This window comes from Emydura macquarii, unplaced genomic scaffold, assembly GCF_026122565.2.
Source record: "Emydura macquarii macquarii isolate MOO-44397 ecotype Brisbane River unplaced genomic scaffold, CSIRO-AGI_Emac_v2 contig_2846, whole genome shotgun sequence".
Lineage (NCBI taxonomy): Eukaryota > Metazoa > Chordata > Testudines > Chelidae > Emydura > Emydura macquarii.
Genome location: NW_027132983.1, coordinates 3,518,611 through 3,545,054, shown reverse-complemented (window position 1 = coordinate 3,545,054; position 26,444 = coordinate 3,518,611). Strand labels below are relative to the sequence as shown.

The 26,444-nt window shown below is 36.4% G+C and overlaps 1 protein-coding gene across 4 annotated transcripts; it reads left to right on the top strand.

The window, feature by feature from the left end:
- The first annotated feature begins 276 nt into the window (after positions 1–276).
- ATRIP (ATR interacting protein) lies at positions 277–26,251 on the top strand. Of its 4 annotated transcripts, none has more exons than XM_067568155.1 (14): positions 277–343; positions 2,687–3,140; positions 6,517–6,599; positions 6,884–7,054; positions 8,855–8,970; positions 10,742–10,902; positions 12,764–12,859; positions 13,719–13,851; positions 16,711–17,451; positions 18,275–18,417; positions 21,816–21,907; positions 23,014–23,097; positions 23,339–23,588; positions 24,618–26,251. In XM_067568155.1, exons 2-14 carry the CDS (start codon positions 2,705–2,707, stop codon positions 24,683–24,685), a joined length of 2,574 nt encoding a protein of 857 aa, XP_067424256.1. In that variant the 5' UTR covers positions 277–343; positions 2,687–2,704; the 3' UTR covers positions 24,686–26,251. The 4 variants fall into 4 exon arrangements, with proteins under 4 accessions (XP_067424256.1, XP_067424254.1, XP_067424257.1 ...); XM_067568153.1 differs by having other exon boundaries at positions 295–359; XM_067568156.1 differs by lacking the exons at positions 23,339–23,588; positions 24,618–26,251 and having other exon boundaries at positions 295–359; positions 22,943–23,096.
- Positions 26,252–26,444: the final 193 nt, after the last annotated feature.

Below are 26,444 nucleotides of genomic sequence, written 5' to 3'. Positions count from 1 at the left end.
GGCCGGCACTCGACTCCGGCAGCGGTCAGTCAAGTGAGGCTGCCCCAGCCAGCTATTATACCTCGCGAGAGCGCGTAGCCAATCACTGACATACATACTTACAGAACTACCTCTAGTGGCCAATCGCTAGAACCCTTACATCCGGCAGCTCCCCTCTCCTCTCTATCTGATCCTCCAGGGCTGCCGTACCGAGGGAAGCCCGTTGGACGTGCTCTGATTGGGTAGCGTGAATAACTGCTCGCCGATTGGCTGCGCTGCCTGGCTGGCGGGCTGAGACTCAGTGGCGGTCCGAACTTGGCAAGGCCGGCGGGCGGCTTGAAGCCGATGGGAACCGCAGCGCGAGGTCGGACCGCAGCGCGGTAACGGACGCGGGCCGGGGCGGTGTGTTTTCCTGGGCAGGGGCTGCCTTGGGGAGGCGGTGCGGGCAGCGGCGCTAGGACAGCGTTAAACCCCCGCTGGGGGGACGGTGCTCGTCGTAAGTCTTGTCCCGTGAGCGTCCGTGACACACACACGAGTTTCTGCCCTCGGGGCACTGTGCAAAGCGAAGCTCTGCCGGCTGTTCGTGAGCGTCCGCATCCCAGCCGCGTGCCCGCGGAGCCCCTCCCCGGAGGGAAGAGCAAGAACGGCGGAGTGTCCTAGAGGATCTGATCTGATCCGATCCGATCCGAACGGAAAGCTTTGAATACGGACTGCAGGGCCCTGCCTGGCTCTCGCTGACCCGGTTGACTTGTTTTGGCATCTGTCAGACCTGCAGAAGTGGCTCTCGTTGGCTTGTTTGCTATGGTATCAGAGATGATGCATCCGAGTTAATTCAAAACCAGTCATTGTGATTAGAAATACCTTGTTTATAGTGACAGGGGCCTTAATTTCTTTATGAATTACTTTTATCTGCCCCATTAACGTTTCTGTGTCATGTAACTGAACTGAATAATGTACCTTCAATGTCCTGCATTAGAGATTTTAACATAATCGTGATATGATCTGACTCGTGTTACTGCAAAGGCAATCCAGAAAGTATCAAAAGCAAACTGATGTCAAAGAAAGTCTAATTATATGTCTTTCTTATCTGAGTAGTACTTTCAAATGTCAGATATGTGAAAGACTTTTTAGGTTATCTACTTTAAAATACCCTTGTCTATAGTATTGGTTTTGTGATTTTGGGAGGGGAGGGTTGGTTGGGGGGGATGCCATGTATTTTTGAATGTACCAAACAGAATGAGGTTTCTAGCATTTCCTTTGGGAGAACCTATTTCATAGTTTTATAGAAATGAATATTTCTTGATACTCAACCTAATGTTGTACTTTTTTATTTAAAGAGACACTGGAAAATTACTTAGGCCCCTAATTTTTACAAATCTTTTAAAGAACATATAATGATTGGGGCTTGTCTACACTTAAGTTAAAAAACTGCATGGGCGTAGCTGCACCACTGTAGTGCTTCAGTGAAGAAGCTACTTGCGTCAACAGGAGGGCTTTTCCTGTGGATGTAGATACTCCACCTTCCTGAGAGGTGGTAGCTAGGTTGGTGGGAAAATTCATTCCTTGGCCTAATGCTGTCTACACCAGTGGTTAGGTTGGCTTAACCATGTTGCTCAGGGTTGCAGATTTTTCACACCCCTGATTTAGTTATACCAACCTAATTTCCTAGTATAGAATAGGCCTTAGAGTTAAATGTTGCTTTCTTAAACAGATCTCTACAGCACTGGAGAAGTCTATACTAGTTGGTGTATGTCATGTATGGGTACTTTGATACCAAGGGGACAACTATCAAGAAACTAAACATTTTTAACAAAACAGCGAGTCCTTTGGCATCTTAAACATTTTTAAGCATTTAAACATTTTTAGTGTGTTCTAAACTTTAAGATCAGAGTAGTATACAGATAATGTTTTACTATGCATATGTCAGAGAGCTGCTTTTCTAACTGAGGGGGAATCAAAATAAAACTGTACTGGTGTTACCAGACATTCTTTTGTTCAGAATGTTAGCTGAGCCTATCTATGTATCAGCTAATTTTGACACAAGATTGCTTTAGAATCTAATGCAGCTTCAAAAATATTTTGCATTTTTTAAGATTACTGTGACAGTTTTATGTTCATGTTTATGTTACACAGAGATCCTAAAAATAAGACCATATTGTGTCTTGCTTTTGAAAAACATGAAATGCAGAATTTCAAGGGCATGAAGCTTTATGTAGAGTTGGAAAGCACAGAGGCATGTCTCCTCCTTTTTCTGTCCCCCTCCACTTTTTAAAGGGCGTTTGGCTGTTCCAATTCATAGATGTGCTCCTCTCGGAGTCCTATAGTAAAATTTCCATGGAAATTTAACTAGTATTCTGTAGAATGACATTTTTCTTATGGATGTAAACAAAACTAGAGTTGTTTCTTTTGTTCATTTCTGGTGGCAATAAAACAATATTTTTCTATGTTTGCTCTATATTTTTCTATGTTGCTCTGTGTTAAATTATCTAAAATCCCTTTCCAAAAGGATGGGAAGCTCTGGAGTTTGCAACATCACTTCATCTTTTCCAATCAGTTAGTGAGGGACTGTGCTAGAGACTCTTGAATCCAGATCACTGTGTGATAGCACACTTGTTTCTTCATACGTTCAATTGTTTGTATTTTGAGGAATACATTTCATTTGGAAAAAGGTCTTTTGAGCATTAAGATGTTTCATTTTGTTTCACAGGGTAAATATTTATACAGAATGTCGGTGAACTCATTATTTGGGAATAAGAAGAGAAATAGCTCCATATTATACGGTGTGGATCAGGCACAGATTATGGCTTCATCTTCTATTTATCAAGAATCCACTAGTCGAGGATGTATTGGAAACCACCGAGATGGCTTTCCACCAAACAAGCGTTACAAAAGCTTTGAGTCAAAGTCCAAACAAACAGAAGATCCTTTTGGAGACAATGATGACTTCACAGCTGATGACTTGGAAGAAATAGATATAATTGCCTCACAAGCTTTATCACAAGTTCTAGATTCAAATACTCTTTCTAGAACAATACACGTCCAGAAACCTGAGCAGAATGCCAGACCATCCTTAGCCCCAAACAACACCAACCAAAAGTCTGTGAATATTAAACAATGGAATGTTGCCTCCAGTGCTGAAAAAAATATGAAAGACCAGTTTGGTATGTGTAGTCTGGAATACGGGAGTATAATTGGGGATGTGAATGCCTGGGTGTCTCTTTATTTTCCAGGTCTGCGGATTGCAATGCTAGAAAAATGTCTAGAATAATTATCTTTTGAGTATTTTCTTTAATCTCAGCCCAAAAGTAAATGTCATTGTTGCTGAAATGTTCATTTAGGTTCTTGAAGCTATCTCGAGTTATCAGAATCAGTGGAAAAAATATTCTAATCTCAGGGGAATCTTAGTTTCTGGAAAACTTTACTGTCAACATTTCAGAGTTGGTATGTACATCTAATGACATGTCTTGAAGAACTAGTTAGAGCTTGGCAAATAATGTGACTACATGTGATAAAATAGCATTAAGTAAGAAGTACCCAGAAGTTGTGCTCCAAATATTTATAGGTGTGGTAATTTTGGAAAGATCACACTTTGATATGATAGTACTGTTTTTTTTATGTATGTGTAACGCCTTATCTAAGGAATGTAAACCAATTTAGCAAGCTTCAATTCAGTGTCACAATGCATCTGAAACAGGTGCTACTGTACCCATTTGACAGATGGTCAAACTGAGGCACAATACAGTGAAGTAGCTTGCTGAAGGTCGCACAGTGAGTGTGAGGCAGAAATGGAATTAGAAAGCAGGAGAGCTGGCTTCCCAGACTTCAATTCGAACCACTAGCCTACACACTCACATGTGTAGGCTAGTGGTTCGAATTGAGCACCTGTCATACTCACAAGTGATTTTTAAATTCTATTTTAGGAAAGAAGGGAAGGTGACGTTCATAAATATATAACAAACTTGAATCCTCTAAATAGGTGGGATCTTCTACTCGTGAGCATTGTTCAATAACTTTTTTGGGTCAAAACAAACCTCAACTGTTATCCGCACTATTCTTTATAACATATGTAATATTAATGAAAATCTACTTGTGGTCTAAGAATATCACTTTTAAATCCTAGCAGAGTTTAATCAGCTCTACATCCTTTCAGAGTAGGTCAATTGAATTTTGTGTAACTTTATTATGTATGGAGTCTTTTGGATAAGACAAGAATATCCATGCTCCTGACTCTTTCACCAGTATGTGGAAGGTAGCATTTTTGTGAGTAAAAGTTTGCCTGTGTCTTGACCAGAAAGTTCACTCTTTTCCCAATTCCCCCAAAAAAGTGGTACAGCATGCTGAATATGCCGCTTGTCTGGAGGCTGTGTTTCATTGGTGCCATATGCATAGTTTATATAGCACCAAGTAAATAAGAGGAAAATATCTCAGGTATGAGTGCCTGCCAGTTGAGTCCTAGTAAGCTGTAATGTAAAAGAAAACATTTTAATTGTTAGGAATTTAGCCTTAACTGCTGGTCAGTGTCTGAATTTATAAAAGCTAAATAGATCCTTAACCCTGAAGCTTCTGTTTTGTGGTCAAAACCCTGTGCTGGTGCTTGGAGCTAGTCACAAGATCAGGGTCCAGGTTTATACCAGTTTAATATTTGATGGATGGGCACTGGAGAATACCCGGTGTTCTGAGCTAGTTGAATACCTGTGATAACAATGTGTACACTTAAAGAACACTTTCTATTAAATTTGGCTCAAAATATAGGTGGTGTGTATGAGAATGGGGTAGGAGAAAATAATCTTTTACAAACTTAAGACCAAGATAAGTGATTGCATGAATTAAAAATCCAGTAGTGTTTGTAATCCAAACATGCTGAAGTGGATGGGAACCTAAAAGTAAAATAGAATAAGTTTTTTGGTTTGTTTGTTTGTTTTTATACAACTTTCATTTTCTGAGACAAATTCAAAAAGTAAACAATCAAGATAAATATCAAAAAGTAAACTAGATGTTTAAATTCTAGTTTCATAGTTTCCAAGGCCAGAAGTGACCATTGTGATCATCTAGTCTGATCTCCTGTATAACACAGACCATAGAACTTCCCCAAAATAACTCCTAGAGCAGAGCTTTTAGAAAAATAGCCAATCTTGCTGTAGAAGTTCTCAGTGGTGGAGAATTAACCTGTGGCCAATTCTTTTCAATAGTCTGAGGTATTGCAAACAGGGTGGATTGATTGAAATCTCCAGTGGAAAGCCTAGATTTAAGTAATTGATTTTAATCAACTTTTCCATTTGTACTTCAGTTATATTCTAAAGAAAGATGCATTCTCATTAGTTGATATAACCATTAAAACATGTTGGTTTATAATGAAGTGGAGCTTTCACTCTATATTTGGTACATCTTTTTGCTACCTAGAAGGGTAAACATATAATGATATACATTATTTTATGCAGTGATATACCTTAATGTTTTCAGATTTTTATTAACTAATTTTACACTTCAAGTATATTAGAAGATAGTGAATGATATATTGCTTATTTACCAGATAATTAACTTTTTGCTCATGGTTTGTCAAGTTGCATTAGGATGGTAAATGGAATTAAATTAAACACACAAAACAGCATATCATTTTTATTAACCAAAACAAGCCCTTAATTCAGCACATAATCTATTGTGCCATATTTATAAAGCTTGATCTCCAAAACTTGATATCCTCCTTCTCCCCCCCCCCCCCCCCCTTGATTTTTTCTTTATGTAGAAAAGCACTTTTCAACTTAAGTTTTTGATAGAGGCTTCTGGATTCAGCATACTTATTTATTTAAATATTTTGAAATTATAATAATATTGGGTATTAACATATTTTGTATTAAATTCAGATTTCCTTTTAGATAGGCTTATTTTAAAAAAGAAACGCTTATAATTTAAATGACAAAATAAAAATCTCATTTAAAATTTTAAAAAGTCAATTTTTATCCGCCCTGATTTTGTGTGTGTGTATGTGTGAGAGAGAGTGAGAGAGAGAGAGAATACATTTTTTTGAGTAAAGAAATTCTAATGCATAGTTGTGGAAATAGAAGTATCAATTTCTTGAGTTGGTGCCAAAATGCTAATGTTTATATGTAGGCTTGGCAGAATTCAATTTTTATTTGTTTTATAATTTCAATGGAAGATTATTTTTAAGCATTTTTTTTTTTCAATTTAAATGTTCACAGTTGTGAAAAGCTATGGGGGTAGGTGCGGGTGAGTATTATTTAATGATAGTAGATGTTGACATTCAAAAAGTTAAAGCTTTATAACCGTTAAAACACCAATTGTCATCACATGTCAAACTATACAGAGTAAATATGCTTAAATGAAACTCGACAAATATTTTTCGTTTGTTTCTCTGTGTACCTTGAAATCAATGTTTACAGACATTTACCAATAAAAAATATAATTCTTGAATATATGTGGTGATTAATAATAAAAAAGTGAGCTGTTGAAATGTTATCAATAATAACTTGTTACATGCTTCAAAGTGGAATTGATATCAGAATTCCCTCTTTTTACCAGAAAATGGCACTGAAGATATTCGAAATAAAGACATATTTGGATTTGAAGTACTGCAAACACAACATGAAGAAGTTAAACAAAAGGTTAATTGTCTCTCTTTTCCTAATCTGGATGGTGTACAATTTATTATAGCAATTTTTTGTGGTGATTTTAGTTGTGACTTTTGGATTAAGTCCAGCTGAAGGTTCTTTAATCACCTTGGTTGTGTAATATCTGGATCTGCAAAAGGCCAGTCTGCTTAACAAACAAATCAGGTTTCTCCTTGGGAGAACAGCTCTGGGCTAAATCGTGATTTCTGTTGTTTTTGGCTGGACTGAATTCACAGTGTCAGTGGTGTAAACTACTTATAGGCATGCTCTGTTTGCAGCTGAAAGAAATACAGGACGAAATCCTTGTTAAAAATGGAGAAATTAAAATTTTGCGGGACTCAATGCTGCAGATGGAGTCCACTATGGAGGAACAGAGACGATCATACAGGATACTGGAAAAGGAAAAAGATCAGACACTAGGTGAAAAAGAAAAGGAGTTCTCCAAAAAGGTAGTTTTGTGTGTGTGTTTTTCTGTGATAGCTGTCTAACTTCTTATATGGAAAAGCTCAACTGTTTGATTACTATTTTGTTCAAGTCACGATCATTACCTAGTAAAGAGAAGGGCAATTTAAAGCAAACTTTCCTCTCATTGGGTGTATACCCTTTTTATGCAACAAAGTTACATATAGGAAAATGGAAGCAACTAAATTGTGAGATAACTTCCTCCAAGGGAGACACTGGAGAGGTTCTTCTAACAAACTACAGGAGTGACACTCAAGTGGCTTTTGGAAGGACCTGGAACAATCACACTAGAATACAGCTCCATAACTGAAAACTTAAATAGCATTGGATCTCTGATTCTACAGTCAAACTCTAACTTTCTTTATCCTCACAGTTCCCCCAAACCACTGTGAAAGTTTGTTGCTGCTGCTTACCCCACTACTCACGTCGTCTACTGCAGTCCTGCCTTGAGTAACAGCTAGTATCTGTAACCATCCTGGTGAATTTGCATTACTGTACCAATGTTTGGTTGTATTGTATCTAATAATTCTCAGCTGGGACATCATACAAGTGAATTGAATGTTTTTTTTTCTTAGGTTGCAGTGATTTAATAACTGTAGTCTTTGGTTTAGTAGTTTGGTAATCTATATATACATGTGAGAGGGTTGGTGGTGCTGAGCAAAAGGTGAATGGTTAGCATAAGTAAGTATCGCCACAGCAAAGCTTTTTTTGGCACTGACTTAACAGGGAAGATTACCTTAAAGCTTCTCAAACAACAGTTGAAACTTGTAACTTTATGATTAATTTGGGGGTGCAGAAAGCATTTGTCACTATAATAACAGGTTCGCTCTTTGGTGACTACTTAGAGTTCAAGAAGATGATTGGTGACACCTACACAGACTTCTTAATTTTATTAATACCATGATCAATATAAGCAAAATCACAGAACTAGAAAAACAAGATAATGACAGCAGAATCCCCATCATGTATACTCATGAATCCGTGGATCTGTGGGTCCCCTTAAGATGAGACTTAGTGTTAAGGTTATCACCATCAATCTATCCCAAGGTCCTGCTGAGTTGGGTTTGAGTCCCTTTTTAGCTACCTATTCCTTACACCCACCTATTTCCAAAACCAAATTCATAATTGCCAATCCTGCTATCCATTTTGGGGGTTCTGAAACAGTTGTAAGCATTTGTACTGACAGAAGGTTCTGTGTACAGTCCAGTTAAGGAGGTCTGGCTAAATAAAACCTTTGCAGTCTAGAAAATATATTCAAAAATATAAATTGCTAAATTTTCTGACCAAGGTTAATTACTAATGTGAACTTTTATTAGGCTTAATGTGGCTTTATGCTCAGTATTACTACCAGTGGGCCTCAGGCTAAATACTAGATAACAGACTCACTGCAAAGCCCATTTTAAAATAATGGTTGTTTCTTTGCTTATTCCTATCTGCAGTATAGCTTTAGTTTCATTTGCACTAATTTAGCAAACATCTTAACTCTTTCTAAGATATAAATGATTATTTCTGATCTGAACTCAAGTCAAGGGTCAAAAGTCAACAAACTTATGCTATAATATCCCAAACATTCAAGCGGTTTTGGAACACATTAGTCAAACACTTGTCAGGGTGGTCTAAATATATTTAATTCTGCCACAGCACTGGGAGGAGGGAGGCAGAGGGTGGAATGGACTAGATGACCTGTTGAGGTTCCTACTAGCTCTCTTTTTATGATTCTGTGTTTGTTGCTCTTCCAGTTTAGATAGCGTTTAATGCAAAATTACTCACTTGTATGCCTTTTTCAGATACAGTCATTGCAGTCAGAGTTGCTCTTTAAAGATGCAGAAATGAATGAATTAAGAGCAAAGCTTCAGAACTCTGAAAGAACCAAGCCTGTTACTCCACCAGTTACAAATGCCAGGTACCAAATAGTTTTGAAAGACGGAAAATTCAAATGTGAATTATTTAATCTATGGAGTTTCATTAAACATTTCAGACTAACTTCTCTACTGGCATTAATTCATTGACTTCAGTGGATCTATGCTGGGAAAGAATGTGACCAGGCTCTCTTCACATACAAATGGAAAAAGCAGAGGTTGTTGAAAATTACAATGCACTATCATTCTTTTGTCAAATGCAGCACAAACATCACATGAACAAATAAAGTGTATAAAAATTAGTTATCCAGGGTATAAAATAACAAAGCTAAAGCCTGAAAGGTATAAACCTCTGATTTAGTCTTTTTTCATTTTAAAGTTGCTTCTAGCTAAAATATGTCCTTTACTGTGAATTTAAAAATGTTAGGTTTATTGAAATTTGTGTTTTCAGGTTTATTCAAAGCATAGTTTTGATACAATGAAAATATTTCTTACTCAGATTAAAAACTGTTCAGTTCTCCAGGATCTTTCGTAAGGTAAAAGACAACTCATTCACTTAGTGCATGGAAAATTGCTCTAGTATGGAATGTTCTGGGTTCAAACTCTTACCATAGTGCATGCATTGTTGTCTGTAGTTCCTCTTCCCTAGAGAAAACTCCCACAGAGCTCTGTGAAGGGAGTGGGGAATAGAGGGACAGCTGGAGAAAAAAGAGAAATGATATACAATGAATCAATAGCACATTTATCTTGTTTCTTAGTTTGGCTGAGCTGCTTTGTTTCTTCTGATCATGAAACATGTGTTTTGTTTTTCTGCTTGTTTCTGAAAAAGTGGTTTCATATGCAGCTATCTTACTTGGCTGAATTGGTCCCATAAGCTGTGAAAACAGCTTATCTACACTATCTGAATGCCTCATAAGCCCACAATGGCCTTTCTTGCAGCTAGGAGAGGCTTATGTGCAAAGATGCTCCTACTTCTCCCTCCCTGCCTAAAGAAATGGTTATTTGGGGAGAAGTAGGAAGTCCTCCCCATGTTGCAGAAGCTCACCTACTGTAGTGCCTTCTTTCATTAGCCTGGAAGGGTGTTTCTCTTCTTGCTCTGGCCCCCACTAGTCGCAGACTCTTGACGATGGGTTTTTAAAGTTCACTGTGCCTTTTTTGTTTTTAAATTGAGAGAGCCGGACCAGGACCCAAATATTTTACCTCTTGATGCTTTCTGCTTGAGGGAGTTACTCTGACTTTATGTTGGAGTATACTACGTGCCTGTACAGCCACAACCAGTGAGGCAGTAGGATCCATAACAGGAAGTTGTAGAGCACAGAAGATGAGATGCTTTCCTGTGAATTGCTCCACAGTGCCTGTCTTAAAAGATTTTTTTTCCTGTTGACCTTCTGCAGTAAACTGACCTCCATCCCCCCACAAAATAAGTTTGACTTATTCAGCCAGCATCTGCATCATGCATGGCCCAAAAAGCAACATGTATTTTCAGATGGATTATGTTCCAGCTAGTTAAGTGATTGAAGTGTAAATAACATACACTAACAATACTGTAAATACAGGTGGAAAGGCAGTATATTCGTGTATTTAGTGGAATAACTTGTTTTATGATTTCACAAACTGTTAGCAAACCCGTCAAAATGTGCAATTTTTGTCATTGAGTAAATTAGTGTGTATAATGCAATATCTTTGACACATCAGAATTAGTGGAAATTCTGAAATGTGTATTTAAAAAAAAGCGTGATGCTTCGTATTATTAACATTTAGAAATGAACACAACACAGATAGTGCTTTATCCAAGCATTTGATTTAATCTTTTAGCCCTCAGAAGAGTCCCTCCAGAATTGTAAAATTGGAAGGATGTTCTCTCCAGACTGGAAAAAGATCTTTTCCTACAAAAGAAACTTTCAGCGCTGACATGTCCCTTAAACTATCCAGTTATGCAGCAAATTTGCCTGCTGAAACTTCTTTGAACAAGGAGGGTAAGGCTGTTTTATAGCATCCATAAATTAGCTAGATGTAAAGCTTTAGGTTTATCACTGTTGCTTATATTTGTCTTGTACTGTGTGTCTGAACAGTTTCTAGGACCCTTCTTCACTTACCACATTAACCTACTCTGGCTTTACACTAAAAAATTATTTTCTTCTTTGCAGCTACTTGTATTAACTCCCTATGGATGAAATTTCCTCTAGCCCTCATGTACAATCTCAAGGGCATATATATATAGCTGTCAGTCAATGATGAAACTTCTGTTAGTACTAGTGGAAGTTTTATATTGAAAGGCAAGGATTTAAATGTGCAAGTTGCATAAAAGTGACTATGCTTTCTGCACTGTCTTAGTTCTTTGTTTTTAGCTTTTAAAGAAAAAGAAAACACACATTTTCTGTTTCTTTAAAAAACAAAAAAAAACAAAAACAAACCCAAACAAGTTTTTACCTCTTAAATAGTTACCTTATTTAACTTTTCTTTCTGGAATTTTGGATTAGTATCTCTTGTCATTTAAGAGCCTGGTCTTTCTTTCCCTTCAAAAAAGAAGGGATGTATGTATTCTGTGTGTTTAACAACTCTTAATGAAGGATTTGGGAGATTTGTTTACACAATTGCTACTTAGGTATGGATTTGGAGATAATTTATTAATAGTATTTAATTTCAGTTGCTGGACATAAGAAGAGTACATGACTGCTGGAGAACTCTACTTTGAGAGATTTGACTCTGCTCTCTCTAAGTGAAGTACATGGAATTACTAATTAGATTCTTTATGAGAGTAAGGGTTGCAAGATCCAAACAGTGACTAAAATTTCATCTCTTCTCCAAGGTTGCTAATATGGCAAAAGTTTGCCAGAAGGGTGTAATAGCTGATCTACTTCTTGAAAATAAATATTTTCAAACATGATGTAGATGGGTAAAGAACACTTTAAAAGACAATTTGAAGCTAGGAAAACAAAGAACTAAATACAGTAGTGTAAAGTGAAGGAATGCACACATGGCAGAGTCACAGATTAATTCCAGGAAACGAAAAAGATAAGACATTTGCCCAGATCTGCAAATGGCCAAATGATCAACTAACCTTTATAGGAACAGCTATGCTCACTCGGAGCAGTTGTCCATCTGGTCCAGTATCCTGTCACCAACAGCGGCCAATACCTGCTGCTATAGAGAAAAGTGCAAGAAACCCTGCAATAACCTTAAGTATAAATACTTAAATCCATTTCAAAACACCGGGTTTTTAGCAAGTACTGTTAGAACACTCAATTTTCTTGTTACCCCATATAAGTGGCTAATATCTTTTTTTTGAATCTGGTTATGGTTTTAGTCTCAGTTGTAACTTCGGGCACGGAGTTCCAGAGGTGTCACTGATTACATACTAAAGCACTTTGACAAGTGGAAAGAGCTATAAAAGCGTTTTAAGTATTTTTGAGGACTGCATAGTCACTCTGAAAATTTAAGTTCACTTATATCCTCACTCTTTGACAACTAAAGATGACTGTCCACTAACTTCCCCCCCCCCCCCCCAAAAAAAAAAAAAAAAAATCATTGTAGAATGATAATGCTGAACTAGCCTCGGGCTAGACTGTAGAACAAAGGCAAACTTTTTTTGTTTACTTTCTCGCTGTCTAATCCAGAGGGATTTAAGATTGCCACACCAGCATTAACTCTTGAGGCTTTGTTTGACATAACTGAATTAAAGCAAAGTAATGTAATTCATAATCATACTTTTTCTCCAGGTGCTTGCTAGTTATATCACAACTGTTATCTGATGGAATATGCATGCCAATTAAATACAGTTACAAATGTATAAGAAGCTGGTTTTACTACTTACATTACTGTACTTTTTTGTTTCAGACAGTAAGACCCCCTGTCTTGAAACTGAACTTGTGAAGCAAGAAGTGATGGAGAGAAACGTTTCTTACAGTTTTGTTCAAAGACAAAACACCCAAGGTAAATCCATCCACTTAATTCAGAAATTAAGTAGCACTAGAGCCAAAAGCTGTCTAAGGAACACTTGGTATGTTTCTATCAAGTAACATTATTGAGGAGCATACAAAATACAATATTATTGTTCAGGGAAGGTGGTGATGAAATAATTCTTTCATTGCTTTCATTATTAGGACTGGGATCTTAAATTAGAACGTGTAGGAAGATATTATCCTATACTGATAGAACCTTCCTCAAAACTCTTCACTTTGGCACCAGTGGAAAGATATGGGTAGAAGAATTTCTGTGGTGTAATAACATAGCTGTGTCTTTCTTTGACACCAAATCAATCGATGTTATGCTTGCTTTTCACTGTAAGTAGATGTAGGAGAGAAGAAAGAATAGATACTTTTTTAATACAAATACATACAGTAAGGAAGTAGAGAAGCATCTCCAAGCCTTCAACACTAAGAACCTACCAGTATACTATTTTATTCTGAGGTTGGAATGGCATGACTTCTGTTAACACCTAGTCTGGATTTTGGATATTGTCATGGGAGCCAAATAAGTAATTAGATAGAGTAGATGTGTTACTAGGCCTTTGGATAAAGTGTTTTACTAAATTGAGATGTGATAGGGAATCTGTGAAAATGTTTCTGTTGTGATGACTATTGACATAAAAATTCAATTCATGTTTGGAGACCTGTTTCTATAATTAAGGTGAAAAAATTATTCTAGATAAATTTTAAATTCAGATTTTTGTTAGGTGTACCAGAAACATAGTATAGTCTGGAGTTTAGATTCCTTGTTTCAGTGAGAGTCGTTTAGTTCATGTTCCAATGAATAGCAAAGAACATCCTAAGGCATTTATATATTTTTGCAGGTTCTCTCTTACTAAATGCACTGATGAAACACCCGATTGCCCCTGGCTCATTACTAGGACTCTGTCATCTTCTTAGCAGTCACTCTGAAGCGCTACCTGGTGGGGCTGTCTTGCAGCCTAACTTTTTCAGCATGTAAGTTTTTAACTATAAAAGGCTGGGAATATTAAAAATTTATCTCTGTAGAGATAAATTGTGCTCTTTGCAGGGAGTACATTTACAGTACATTTTAAGTTTATTTAAATATTAATGTGGGACAAAAGCCTAAGTTCACAGTCTTTGCAGCATGGCTTACAAGATTGTTTTGCTCGTTTCTATTTGCCTACCTGCTTTTTGTAGGTCAATCTCTTTTCACTTAGAAAATCTGCTTGATGTCTCAAGATTGTTTCCCAAAATAATTAAGCAGAGGATAAATAATCATGTATGTTACTCTTGTTAATAGGGTCTTACCAAACTTGTTTGCTCACAATTTCTAGATCTTGCTGCGTGATAGTTGCAGGTTTTTGTACCCTGCAAATGTTTTCCTTGACTTAATGATTGAGAGGTCTCTTCGTACAAATAAAACTGAGTCACCGTAAAATGTCTTCTTGTCAAATTTTGTGTCTAATCAGTATTGCTTATAATTGAGGAAATTTATCTAAGTGGCTTCTCTGCACTGCAACTGTCAAAGCAGTTATATAGGTTCTAAAATATTAATACTATAACTAGATGCCATATTACATTAAGAAGTACTTGATAACCTGAACATTTCCAACTTTAAAGGATCTACAGTAATTCTTTGATAATGTGTATTGTATCTCTGATGGGTATGAAAGGACTGATCATTTTAGATGCAGTTATATTTTGGGAGCATATCTTGATTTTTATCTTTTTGTTTTGTTTTGTTTTGTGTTTTTCATTACTCTGACTTCTAATTGTATACAAATCAATTTGTCGTGTACTTTAATTAGCTTCTAAAGTGTCTTCATCTTGGATATCTTGTTCTATAAGTACTACTGCTTTGTCTCTTTCCAAATAGTGTTCCAAGCCAAGTTGTCTTCCGTACCATAGCCCTAGCTATTTACATAATTAAAGGCTGTGCACCTGTTTTCTATGAGCTACCATTGCTGTTTCTTCATCCAAGCCTCTCCATTGTTGGTTCTTACCTACTATGTTTCCTGTGACTATTTTTTTCTTCATTGCATCTGATTTCCTGCTATACCATAATTCTGCCTCTTAGATTGTTTGGGAAACACCTATTGTTTCTTTGTTTATCCTTTCATTTATGGTTTCTACATATTACAAGTTAGTAATGTACAGGTGACCTTTATTCCCAGAAATCGTGCTGGATTCCTTTAAATCAGTGTGGGCTTTGATGTCTTCTGAAATTCTTTGATCACTTGGTGACTTTCCCTATAACTAAAGCTAACGTAGTCTGGTCAGTGAATGTCTCATTTGTTCTAGGTAGCAAGAGCCATTATGATGCTTATCTCCAATTTTTCACTCAGCTCTCCTGTAGCATGTGAGCTGTTGCTTCTCTCATTTATTTATTTATGTTGAAACGTTAAATGGTGTTATGGTGGTGGTTTGAGCGTGTGTGTGTATGTAAAATTAGATAAGGGCTGCAAGCATGTATCGCTCGTAAAAGGTTGCTGAGGATTAAAGCTGAGATGGATGAAAACCATATGACCCTTGTTACATTAATGCTGGGATGTGTACCTTGGGAGAAGATTAGAGTTCTTCATGCATAAGCCTACCCATGATCTATTTGTGCTGTTCCCTGTGGCCAAAAAACAGAAATCTGGGAAAAATCCATGTTACCGTGGACACCACTTCCCCAATAAATGAAACTTCTCTGGGAGTGCTTTCTGATTCTGTGTGCAATGAATTAGTATAATAGTCCAAACTTTGTCTTTTTCCTTTCAAGAAATTATTTCCATGTTATACTAATTATTTCAGAGCTTTTTTTAAGGCTCTGCAATTTTTATTCATTTGATGTACTCTAGCAGCTGAAACGATGTGACAGTCTTGTACAGAATTTCAGGTTTCATAGAACGCTAGCATCCGTTCATTTTTCTACCATCTGAACATTCTGAAAAGAGGACATGACATTATCATAATAATTGTATGCATCATCATCTGGTCAAGACAAGCTTGGGACAGGAAGTTGCTTTAAAAGTACAAAAATGAATCTCAAAGGTGTTTTTTACATTTGAGCAAAACTATGTGCAATAAGAAAAATGACCAGTTGGTTACATATGTTACCATGTCTCCTAAAACCTGGAGGTACCTGCATTGGGTTTAAATGTAAATTGTTCCTCTGCCAAAGACAATGGAAATAAATGAGCAATGCAGCCATTTAATTTTACTGAGTTTCATTGGCAATCCTACTACTTAGTGTATCTAATGAACATTTACCATACTTTTTAAAAAATGTACAATAGAGAGAATTATATATAAAATAAAAAATGTATACGTTAATTCCCCACATAATCAATGGAGGAAAAAATGCCCAGTTAATTCCCCACTGGAAAAAAGTCCCAGTACCCACTGTCAACGTAAGGATGCAAATGATAAAATAGTCATAGTAGATTTTTTTTTTTAAATGTACACCTAAAGTAGTGTAGGAGTAAGGGGTCTTTCAAAATATATTTTATTTTCTGTTTTTCAAATTATATAAAAGAGACTTGCATTTACTCATCATGTAGCTGACTGAGACAAGGAAAAAATGGCCTGCTAGCAGCAACTCTACTGGGAGGACTAAAGGTAAGGTCAATTGTGAAGTTATGCAGCTTGCATGGTAGGGAAGAGTGCTCTAGTAGACTAATCTTTCTTCCACCTGTGCATAAAACAATGATTTAGCCATCTTATTTTGAAATTGGACATGTTAATACAATTCATTTTTCATATTTCATGCAGAACAGGCATAACTAGAGGATCAAAGGATATGTATGGTCATTTTGCTGTCTTTGGTACATTGCATGTATTGAACTATTTCATTTTGTTTTTGATTAGAGGATCTACAGGAATATCCAGCATCAGGACAACTTATTCTCAAGATGGAACTCCTTCTCTTGCTGCTTTAAGAGAAGCCCAAAAACTTGCAGTAACGGGATTGAATTTGATTGCTATGGATGAAGGATCATCCAAGGAAGACGTGGCAGAAAGTGAGAGAGGATTATTCCTTCTTAAACGCTTTAAGATCCCAGGTGCAGTGCATCTTTTACCTCTAGTGGAATACCATATCAGTGCATACTGTCAAGCTCTGCAGTTGTCAGCAAAGTCAAGAAACAGTCCTTCTGAAAACCAATCAGTTAGCTCTTCTAGAACTAACTCAAGTATAATATCCACTACAGAGGATTTTAGATCTACTCTGCGAGAGACTACAATTACATCTCTAGGGGTTCTTTATTACTTGGTATATCACAGCTTGGATGTTGTTTATACATTGCTATCTTCTGAAGTGAAAAGAGGGTTCACTGTTGGAGATCCCCAAGTGTCTGAGATGGAGAAGAACATCATGTGCAATAATCAATCTGATGATAAAAAAGAAAATTCCAGACCACAAGACCTAACTGTAGAACCACAAGATGCTGCTAACAATGACCAATGCCAACATTCTTTGTTTAAAAAACTGCTTCAACTCTTCGCTTTGTCTTCTACAGCAATGGGTTCCCAGACAGATAGTATCACGAATCAAAGCCTAAAGGTTTTGGTGAAACTAGCTGAGAATTCAACAGTTGAGTTACTATTAAGGTAAAAGACAGCTTGAGAATGTTTTTTAAAAATTATTCCATGCCCTTTGTTTTACATTTCCAAACAATTTCTATTTCCCTCTTCAAAACTGCAATTCACACAGATTACAGAAAAATTAGTTATATACATGAGAGGATCACAGATTTCTCTCTGCTGCTACCTCTCATTGCAACTGAGGATCACACCAGTGTCTCTGCTACCCATGAACACGATAGGTGTCCACCAGCAGCAAAACTGAACTGATTCTGCTAAACTTACACGTCACAGCTGCTTTTGCTCCTGGGCGGAAATTATCCTATTTACCACTGGCAAGTGAGAATTTTTCAAGCCTTTGTCATAGTACCCCAAACGTATTCCGTTATATGATCAGAGTCACTGGTAAATATGTAGAGAATGTAGCCTCTTGCTATGTGATTTGTGAACAAAATGCCACTTAATAAATGTAGTAGACATCTAAAAAGGATTTGGGCCTCCAAGTGATTGTATGCATAACTGCAGGTACAGATTAGAGGGTGGATTGGATGCCCCTTAGAAAATGTAACTAAGTATATTTACTTTGAACATTCTTCTTCTGGCAACTAACTTAGGCATTCTGGCAAGTTCTCCTAAACATGAAAAATAGCTATGTAGCAGACCTGTGTTTTGTCTGGCTAGAGTCTCACGTGCAGCGTGTGTGTGTATTATATATATATATATATTTTTATATTTAAAAAAGAGAATTAGGTCATTATGTCCACTTTAGTGTTTTAAAACCCTGGCTAAAATGATTTGCTTCCTAAAGTCATTGTGCTTCCAATTCCTAACTTTGATTTCCTTTTAAAAGTTTTGGGCACTTACTAAGTAGCCAGATGCTGCTTCGTTGCGTGTGTCCTGAGACCCCTTTGCCTGTTGTGCATTTGACTGTGCGGCTGTTGGCCATGCTTATTCATCACCAGAAGCTAGCTGCTCAACTTTGTTGTCGCTCAGGTAAGAGAGAAATTACTAATCATCATACTCATCATTATTCTTAAACTTCCTATTTATGAAGCTTAGTTGAAAATTTTAGTATTTTTATAGGTATGAATTATGGGTGTTATACCTAAGTCTTGCCCCAGTTATTAACCCAGAAAAGCAAACTATACAATATTACCTGAGAACTGGCCAGCTGATGCTAGTTTTCAACAATCTGAAGTTTTAATAACCATGTGGATTTCTCCTTTCTACTTTCCAGATCTACATTTAAGTTGTTAAAAGTTAAAATGGAAAAGTGCTATTGAGAAGTAAAAATCCATTTCTCTCTAATGGGTACCTGATCTTAAATGATACTGTTGGTCTCTGGGGCTTTGAGACTCTAGCTAGATTACAAATGTCAAGTAGATAGAAGGTCCTTTTTTAATATTCCACCTAATACTAGGATTCCATGTAGCAGTTCTCCAAAGCCATACATTAACTAATGAACAATACAACCCCACACACATATGGTCTAGTGAAGGATGCACTGAAGTAGCATATCTTATGTAATGCTTAGTAAAGGTAGCTGTATCGGGGTGGATTGATTTAAATGACTGATTTTAATCATGATTAAAATCAAGAAGGAAGCCTTGATTTAAATAATGTATTTTTAATTGTAGTTTTGCATTGGTGTATTTATTTTCCCAAAGAAAAGTTAATTCTCATTTATTGGTAACCATTAAAACATTGATGTGCAACTAAATGTAGCCTTTATGGTAAATTGGTGCTTTTTTCATAAGTAGGAGGCTGAATTATACATGTTTATTTAAGCAATTATATAGCTTAACTTAAGTCTACTCAGATTTGTAGTTTTTCCATCTTTTATGATGATAGAAAATGGTGAATGTAGATATATTGCTTATTTACTAAATGATTAATTTACTTCCAATTTGTATCAAGCGCTATTTGGGTGGAAGTTCAAATTCAATTAAAATGCACAAATAGCATTTTAATATTTTTTTATTAAAATTATCTTAGATATGCTGGATACATAAGTAAAAACAGTTTTTCATGGAATGTTTTGCATTGAAAATTAATTGATTTATTAAACAAAGGAATTGTCTGTAGTTAGTGAATTGAACTGATTGTTTCTGTTCTCCATGTCCTTCAAGATTTTAGAACTAGTAGATCTCACACACCTAGTTTTCATAGATTGGAAGAGGGAAAACAAGCTTTCTTGCTTTTTCAACTCCCAGTTGGTTTCTTAACTTTGAACTAGTCATTTCACTGAACTAGTTTAATAAACTGAAATGAAGAAAATATTCTCTTTGCACCTGCTGTCAAAATTTGATTTTGCAGTTTGACAAACTCTGATTCAAGGTGCTTAGCCACTGACTTTCAGCAGTTGAGTGGCTTGACTTTCTATAAAATTCAGCAGCAAACGTACTGTTTAAATGAAATATAAATATAAATTACTTTAATAGATTATAATAAGATTAGGTGCTAACAGGTTGTCAATTTCAAATTTAATTTTAGATTTTTAAAAACTAAGTTTTTTGCATTTAATATAAATAAAAAATTGCTTTAAAATTTAAAAAAATCTTTGATCGCAGATTTTTATCCACTCTTTAGTCTAGCTTTGGACCAGAATTCATGGAGTTGCTTGTGGAATGGTTGGTTGGGTGAGCAATTTGTAATGGACTAGCTAAAAAGGCAACAGAAAAATTAATGAACATCTTTGGTTCGACTCAAAATGAAGTTGGCACTTAAAAACCCATATCTCAGGAAAAGGAGATTTGACGATCAGCCAATTTTATTGGTAAAAGGATACCTTCCTCCCTTTTCTTATAATAGAAGAAAGGTTCAGTCTAGAGACTAAGGAGTGACAATATATCTAACTTAAACATGCCATCTCCCTTCAGGTTGGCCCCGACTCATCCACTACCCCAGTCCCACCTGAACTGAACTGCTTTTATTTCTTCAAATATTACCAAGATCTATGGCAATACTAACACCTGGCCAACAAATGCAAATAAACACAGATTTCTTCCCCCCCTCCCCCCAAAAAAAAGGGGGGGGGGAGGAGGAACTAGGCCCGTTTTAGACAATGCTGCTTGGTCTTCCAGTTAAGACTAATCCGTCAGAAAATCATGGAGAATTTTTTGGATCCCTCTCAGATCATTCAAAATAGGTGATGCTAAATCAGACAGCTGTTGGTGTTGTGTGATTCATCGTGTTAATTTAATCTTTTTGCTCTGGCAATGTTCTTACACTTGTACTTTTTGGGCAGAATTTAATTAGTTAACCTTTTCCTGTCCAAGTTTGACCACAACGGAAAGAATTGTATATCATAGCAGAAATACCTCCACTCAAAATTATCATATACTTCCAGGAAAGCATCCCAAATCTGAATGATCCTATTAAATGTAAGCATGTCCCTTCTCTGCCTACCTACTTCCCTTGTCTTCTCTTCCCCCGTCTCTGAAGTTTTTCTGTTCTTTATCTTACTCTAATTTTTTTTTCAATTTCTCTATATATAAAAAGGGATATGGCAGAAGATTTAAAACAAATTGGATTTTTATGAAGAAATGTTGTAAACTAATACAAATTGATTTCTATTTTAACCGTTCACATTATATACAATCAAATGTTTTCAAGTACAGGTTAAGATTAGGTAGCAAATGGTTAACACATCATGAGAAATTTATGTATAGTTTGTTGGGGGAGGGTGCATGCGCATGTGTGTGCTATTGGAAAAAAATCTATCAAACACTTATCCCAGTCATTGGACCCTCCTGATCTGTCCTGATAAATAAATGCCTATGTAACTCACACTTAGAAAGCAATGAAGTCCTGAAGAACAGCTGTGGAGTTTGTTTCATGTTTACTCACCTTTAGAGTAACTGTGATTCTTGGAGATTTGCTGTCCTATATGTATTCCACCATTGATGCATATGTGCCAGAGATGGGAATCTTTTGGCCCATGCTTGTGCCTTAAGTTTCTTTGATCCATGTATGGGTATAAAAGAATGCAGAGAGGCCAAGTCCTCCTTACCTCCCATAATGGAGATGGAATTGCTAGTGAGGTCCTTTGCCTACCTCAATGTTCCAGGACCTAGTCCAACATTTTAATTTATCTAGGTATTTATGGTCCCCTCACCATGATGTCAGAGTGCCTTGCAATGTTTATCCTTACAACACCCTCCATGAGGTAGGGAAGTATTATCCCCATTTTACACATGATGATCCGAGGCACAGAGAGAGTAAGTGATTTGTCCAGGGTCACACAGGAATTGAACCCAAATCTCATGAGTCCCGTCCCAGCCCAGCACCCGAACTCCTGAGCATCCTTCCTCACTAGGAGAAAAGTGATTTGTATCAACAACTAACTTGTTAGTAAAAGAATTAATTAAATTATTTAAATGGAATTTCAGAAACCTGTCTTCTTCTTGCACTGTACATGTATATCACTTCAAGACCAGATAAGTCTGCATCTGAAATGTTTTGGCTTCAGCTGGAACAAGAGGTAAATAAAAAACTCTTTTCACATGCGCTTGCTTATTTCCTGATAATGGAGGAAGTGTCCAGTAGTGTACAAGAGTGAGCCTTAGAGCTGATTTGGTGTTGATATTGAAGTTATCTGTCCCTGTATTAAGAAACTGAATTTCTGCTTTCAGGAAGAGCTATTTGAAATTAAGCTGTAACTGTTTTAAAAACTATACTCTTGTTGGACTTGGTGTGAGTAGGAAAGTTGGGGGTGGTTTTTTTTTTTTTTTTTTTTTTTTAAACAGCTGTACACATGCAGGCGCTTTATTTTGTTTTTACAGTTGGTAGAGAAATAAGAATTTCATGGTGTTCTGTAACTGCTTCAGAAAATACTTGGCTTTTCCTCAATGCATATAAATGCCAGATTATTTCTATTCTGTTTTAAATTCTCATACTACATTCTTCATTGTGGTATCTGAGTGCGGATTATTGGAGTATAACCTTAATTTTATTATGTGATTACATACAACAATCAGTATATGCCAGATAACTTTCCATGCATACATAAAAGTGAAAAACAAACTTTTTTCCATAATCATGCAAGTATTAATATGGAAAAGCTGGCCTCTGATTTGTTGTTGCAGAACTTGCTGTACTGACAGACAGTGGTGGCTTGCTATGTAGGCTACTGTCCTTTGTTCCTTTAGCACGTAAATTCTTGGCATTTGTTGGAGATAAACAGTTAACTTTGAGCCCTGTTAAACTTCAGCATGTCTTTTTTTTTTTTTTTTTTGTGCTGCTGTCAGTGTAGCTTTAACATGAATTTACAAGGCAGCTGGACTTTGGGTTTGTGTGCTATGAAGATGATAAACATTGTTTTACCACTACCTACAAACAGTCACCCTTTTTCTCCAGAGCGTTGGAGAGGTTTTGCTTGCTGGTTAAAAAGAGAATCAAAATGTAAAGTAGCATTGGAAAATTATTAGACTTGCATAAAAATCTATACGTTAGTTATAAAAAAACCTCTGGAATCTTTGAAACTGGTAATGAAATGCCATTCCCACTTTATTTGCAGCATAATCATGTTTGCTAAGTCTCCAGATGCCTAGTTCTCAGTGTAATGCAATCTGCATGTTTTTCTACTAGACGGTTAGATTCTTGACTAAGTGTGTGCGCTGCTCCAGTCCGTCAGTTTTACTACTTGGTACAGATTGCCAGTGCAGCCTCGAGGTATGTAACTAATTAAACATACTAAAAAAGACAAGTTCCACTTAACATTGTTATAGTAACATACATTGTGATTTAGGAGCCTTTAAAAGATGCCTTCTAATGTGAAGCTTGAATTTCTCTGCTAAACAGTGTCCTAAAACTTGGACATTTGCTGTGATTGACTCTAGTAAAAGTCATAACAAATAACAGAAAAACAAAAATATATTAGAAAACAATCTTCTGACTTTTTTTTCCTCTGCAGGTAGTCAAAGCACTTATTATAATGTTGCATAGACAATGGGTGAAAGTTAGAAGGTCTGAGAGCAACTTGAGTGCGTACAAAGAACGAATTGTTCAGTTTTTACGGGACACTGTTTTGCTGTTGCATAGTCTGTCTCAAAAAGATAAACTGTTTCATGAACATTGCCTGGAAGTTCTCCATCAGTACGATGAAGCTGTGCCTGGTGTCAGAGATATCCTCAAAAAAACTCCAAATTTGAATGCCTCTGAAGGTAAGGTCATGGCTGAAAGTAAATGTTTTTAAAAATCAAATGCACAAATCCCATTCTCATTACCATACCATTCTCAAGAGCAACTTTTTGTGGGGTTTGTTTGCTTCTTGAATTTGGGATAGGGTTTAGTAAGAAGATTCAACTACCTGCCTTCCTGCAGAAGGCTGCCTGCATCTCCAGCATGTTTTACTGGCCTTCTATAGACATCTATGTTCAAAGATAGATGTAGTTCTTAATGAATTCTACTTACATTTTGAATGCACATCTTGTAACTGATGTTGACATTGGTTGCCTCCTATGTTAGGATTTAGCAATCCACTGATCTAGTAGTTATGCCACAATATATATATATTGTGCCTGCCTCATCAGTTTCACACTTTCTTCAGGTGCTAGGACAGCAGAGAATGCAGACTTTCCCGATGCCAACATTGTCTTCTTTGACATTGCTGAATAGTGGTCTGCATATTCCTGCTCCTTAATATACGTTCTTACCAAATGAGAAGTGCTCGTTTTCACTAGCTTACATAGTGGAAATGCTAAAATTCTTTCTACATTCCCATGTAATGCAATATGTTGTCTCTGCTGCCAGGGTAGTGGCTTTTTGAAGGTATAACTATAAGCTTTAATTTGTAAACAATGAAAATTATTCCTAATATTCTATACATACTATAAATAGGTAGTACCATTTTCCAGAGGTAGCTAACATTTGGAAACACTCAGCAAAAATTATAGGGTTCTTCAGAGTGGTTCTTGCCTCAGGTTAGGTTTCAAAATATTTTTGTAAAGTGAAAGTTTATATATCATGCACACATCTTTGTCAAAGTAGCAATCTTTTAAAAGGTATTCTTGTTGGGGGCTGGAGTGATAGGCGGGGACTTCTGGAGAAGACTATTGTTTCCTTGAATACATTATGCTCATATCTTATTCTTAACCATATTAATTTTTGTTATACTTAAATATATTAATTGAGGAAGCTGATGTTTAAAATTACATTCTGCTATTCATTTGTAAAATGATATTCTGTTTCAGAGCTGGCTTTGGACGAGTTGTATCCTCCTGAGCCAGAAGTAGATGATCAAGAAATGGACTGCAGCTAGTAATTCAGCAACAATCCACCTGCATCTGAATTCTTGTTAGTTATATAATTCTGAAATTCAATTTGAACATAACCTGTGTGTCAAACTTTAAGGATGTGCTGATCAGTTACTGTCACTTAAATGTAGTATGACTCAAATACAAAAGTGAGGCTTTTCTGGACTATTTTACTTAATTACCAGCTAAATTTAGCAGAATAAAATATTTTGATATCAAAGAAATCTTGATACTAAGAATAGAATTAAATTTAAAAAATATATAATAAAACCAGCTTTCAGTGTAAAAATACTTGAAATAACTTAAGTGACATGGAACTAAACTTGGCACAAACTTGCTGTGAATGAAGTTAAAACTTCAAACTGCCACAAGGCTTTCTTCAATTAACTGTGATTAAGTTTCTTTGCGGTGTTGAACGTACTGAGTCCTGAGATTAGTCTAACTTTTTAATACACAAGACTTTTTTTAAAGTGTGTTTTTTTCATATGCTATTTTTATTCAGTATTTTTTTTTTGGTTAAATGACTGCATTTTGGGTTTGACAGACTTCAAGAATTTGCTCGTTCTGATATTGGTGATGACTTTAGTACTCTGATTTTAAAATGTATGTATTGCATTTACATAGTTGGCAAAATTTGCCTTAAAAAAGGTATTTAAAACCTCCTGTGCCCCTACAGCTATGTCCAGAGTCATCAATGTTTCGGAATTTAATAACTGGCAAAATGTACAGACACTGACATGGCAAGATGAAAGCTGTGAATCTCAAACTTTTAAAAAATAAATGTCATCTTGTTAGAGGTGCAAAGATGAGGCAGCAGATTTGGGAAAAATATTTTCCTACTGTGCAAAAGAATGACTTCTCCAATGGATTCATCATGTGTGTGCATTGTTTGCTTCTGTTGCAACATTTGGAATTACCTGCAGCAGTAAGCATGTGTTTGGTCTTCATCCTAGGATATAACAACACTTAGTGGGGCAACTAGTGGAACGTTGTTTCACCTTTTTATATGTGCTGAAGCCATTGAACGGATATAATCAATACAAATCTATTGTACCTTTACTGAGAAGGGAAAAAAGGGTTCATGCTATAGTTGTAGCATCACCTGTGCCCTACTTGCTTTAGATGAGTGCTGATGTGGCTTGTATTCCGTGTATGTCTATAGCTAAAATATATTTGTCTAATTTAAATTGTATGGACTAAGGTTGTTTTTGTGTAACTCAATAGTTGTACATGTTTTTCAGAATTTTCAGTAGGAGATTCTACAGGCCTGGAGCTTAGCAAATGAAATAAATGTCTCTCTTCCCTCTTGAACTATGGATAAACTATACCAGTCGTTTTAAAATGCACAGATCTGAAAAGGGATTAAAGACTAAATGGAGGTGTGTAGCACAGCAAGATCAAATGCAACTCTATGCTCTTTGTTTGGAATGTGATAATATGGCAATGTTCTCAATTCCAGAAATCAGGGAATACTCTTGGCAGCAGTAGACACAAGGCTGTTGATTTTTGGTGCAGATTAAAATGGGAAAAGTCTGCTCCATGTGGAAAATAAAGTCCCTTTACCAACCTGATGCTAAAGTTAGAGGAATCTCTCTGCTTCCTATATACATGACAGGCAACCACTTAACCTGCAGAGGGGGCGAAGTGTGTTTTAACTTGGTCTCTAACAGGCAGAAGGGAGCCTTACACCATGCATGTAGTGGGGGGGGGGTACCTAGAAAGAAAGGAAATAAGAGTAGAGGTGGGGGAAAGAACAGGGGAGGA

Bases quoted from the DNA above. Each gene is read 5' to 3' on its own strand.
- ATRIP (XM_067568155.1), top strand. From the start codon at position 2,705: ATGTCGGTGAACTCATTATTTGGGAATAAGAAGAGAAATAGCTCCATA. The intron at 7,055-8,854 runs GTAGTTTTGTGT...TGCCTTTTTCAG, and splicing joins AAAAGGAGTTCTCCAAAAAG to ATACAGTCATTGCAGTCAGA. The intron at 17,452-18,274 runs GTAAAAGACAGC...TCCTTTTAAAAG, and splicing joins ACAGTTGAGTTACTATTAAG to TTTTGGGCACTTACTAAGTA.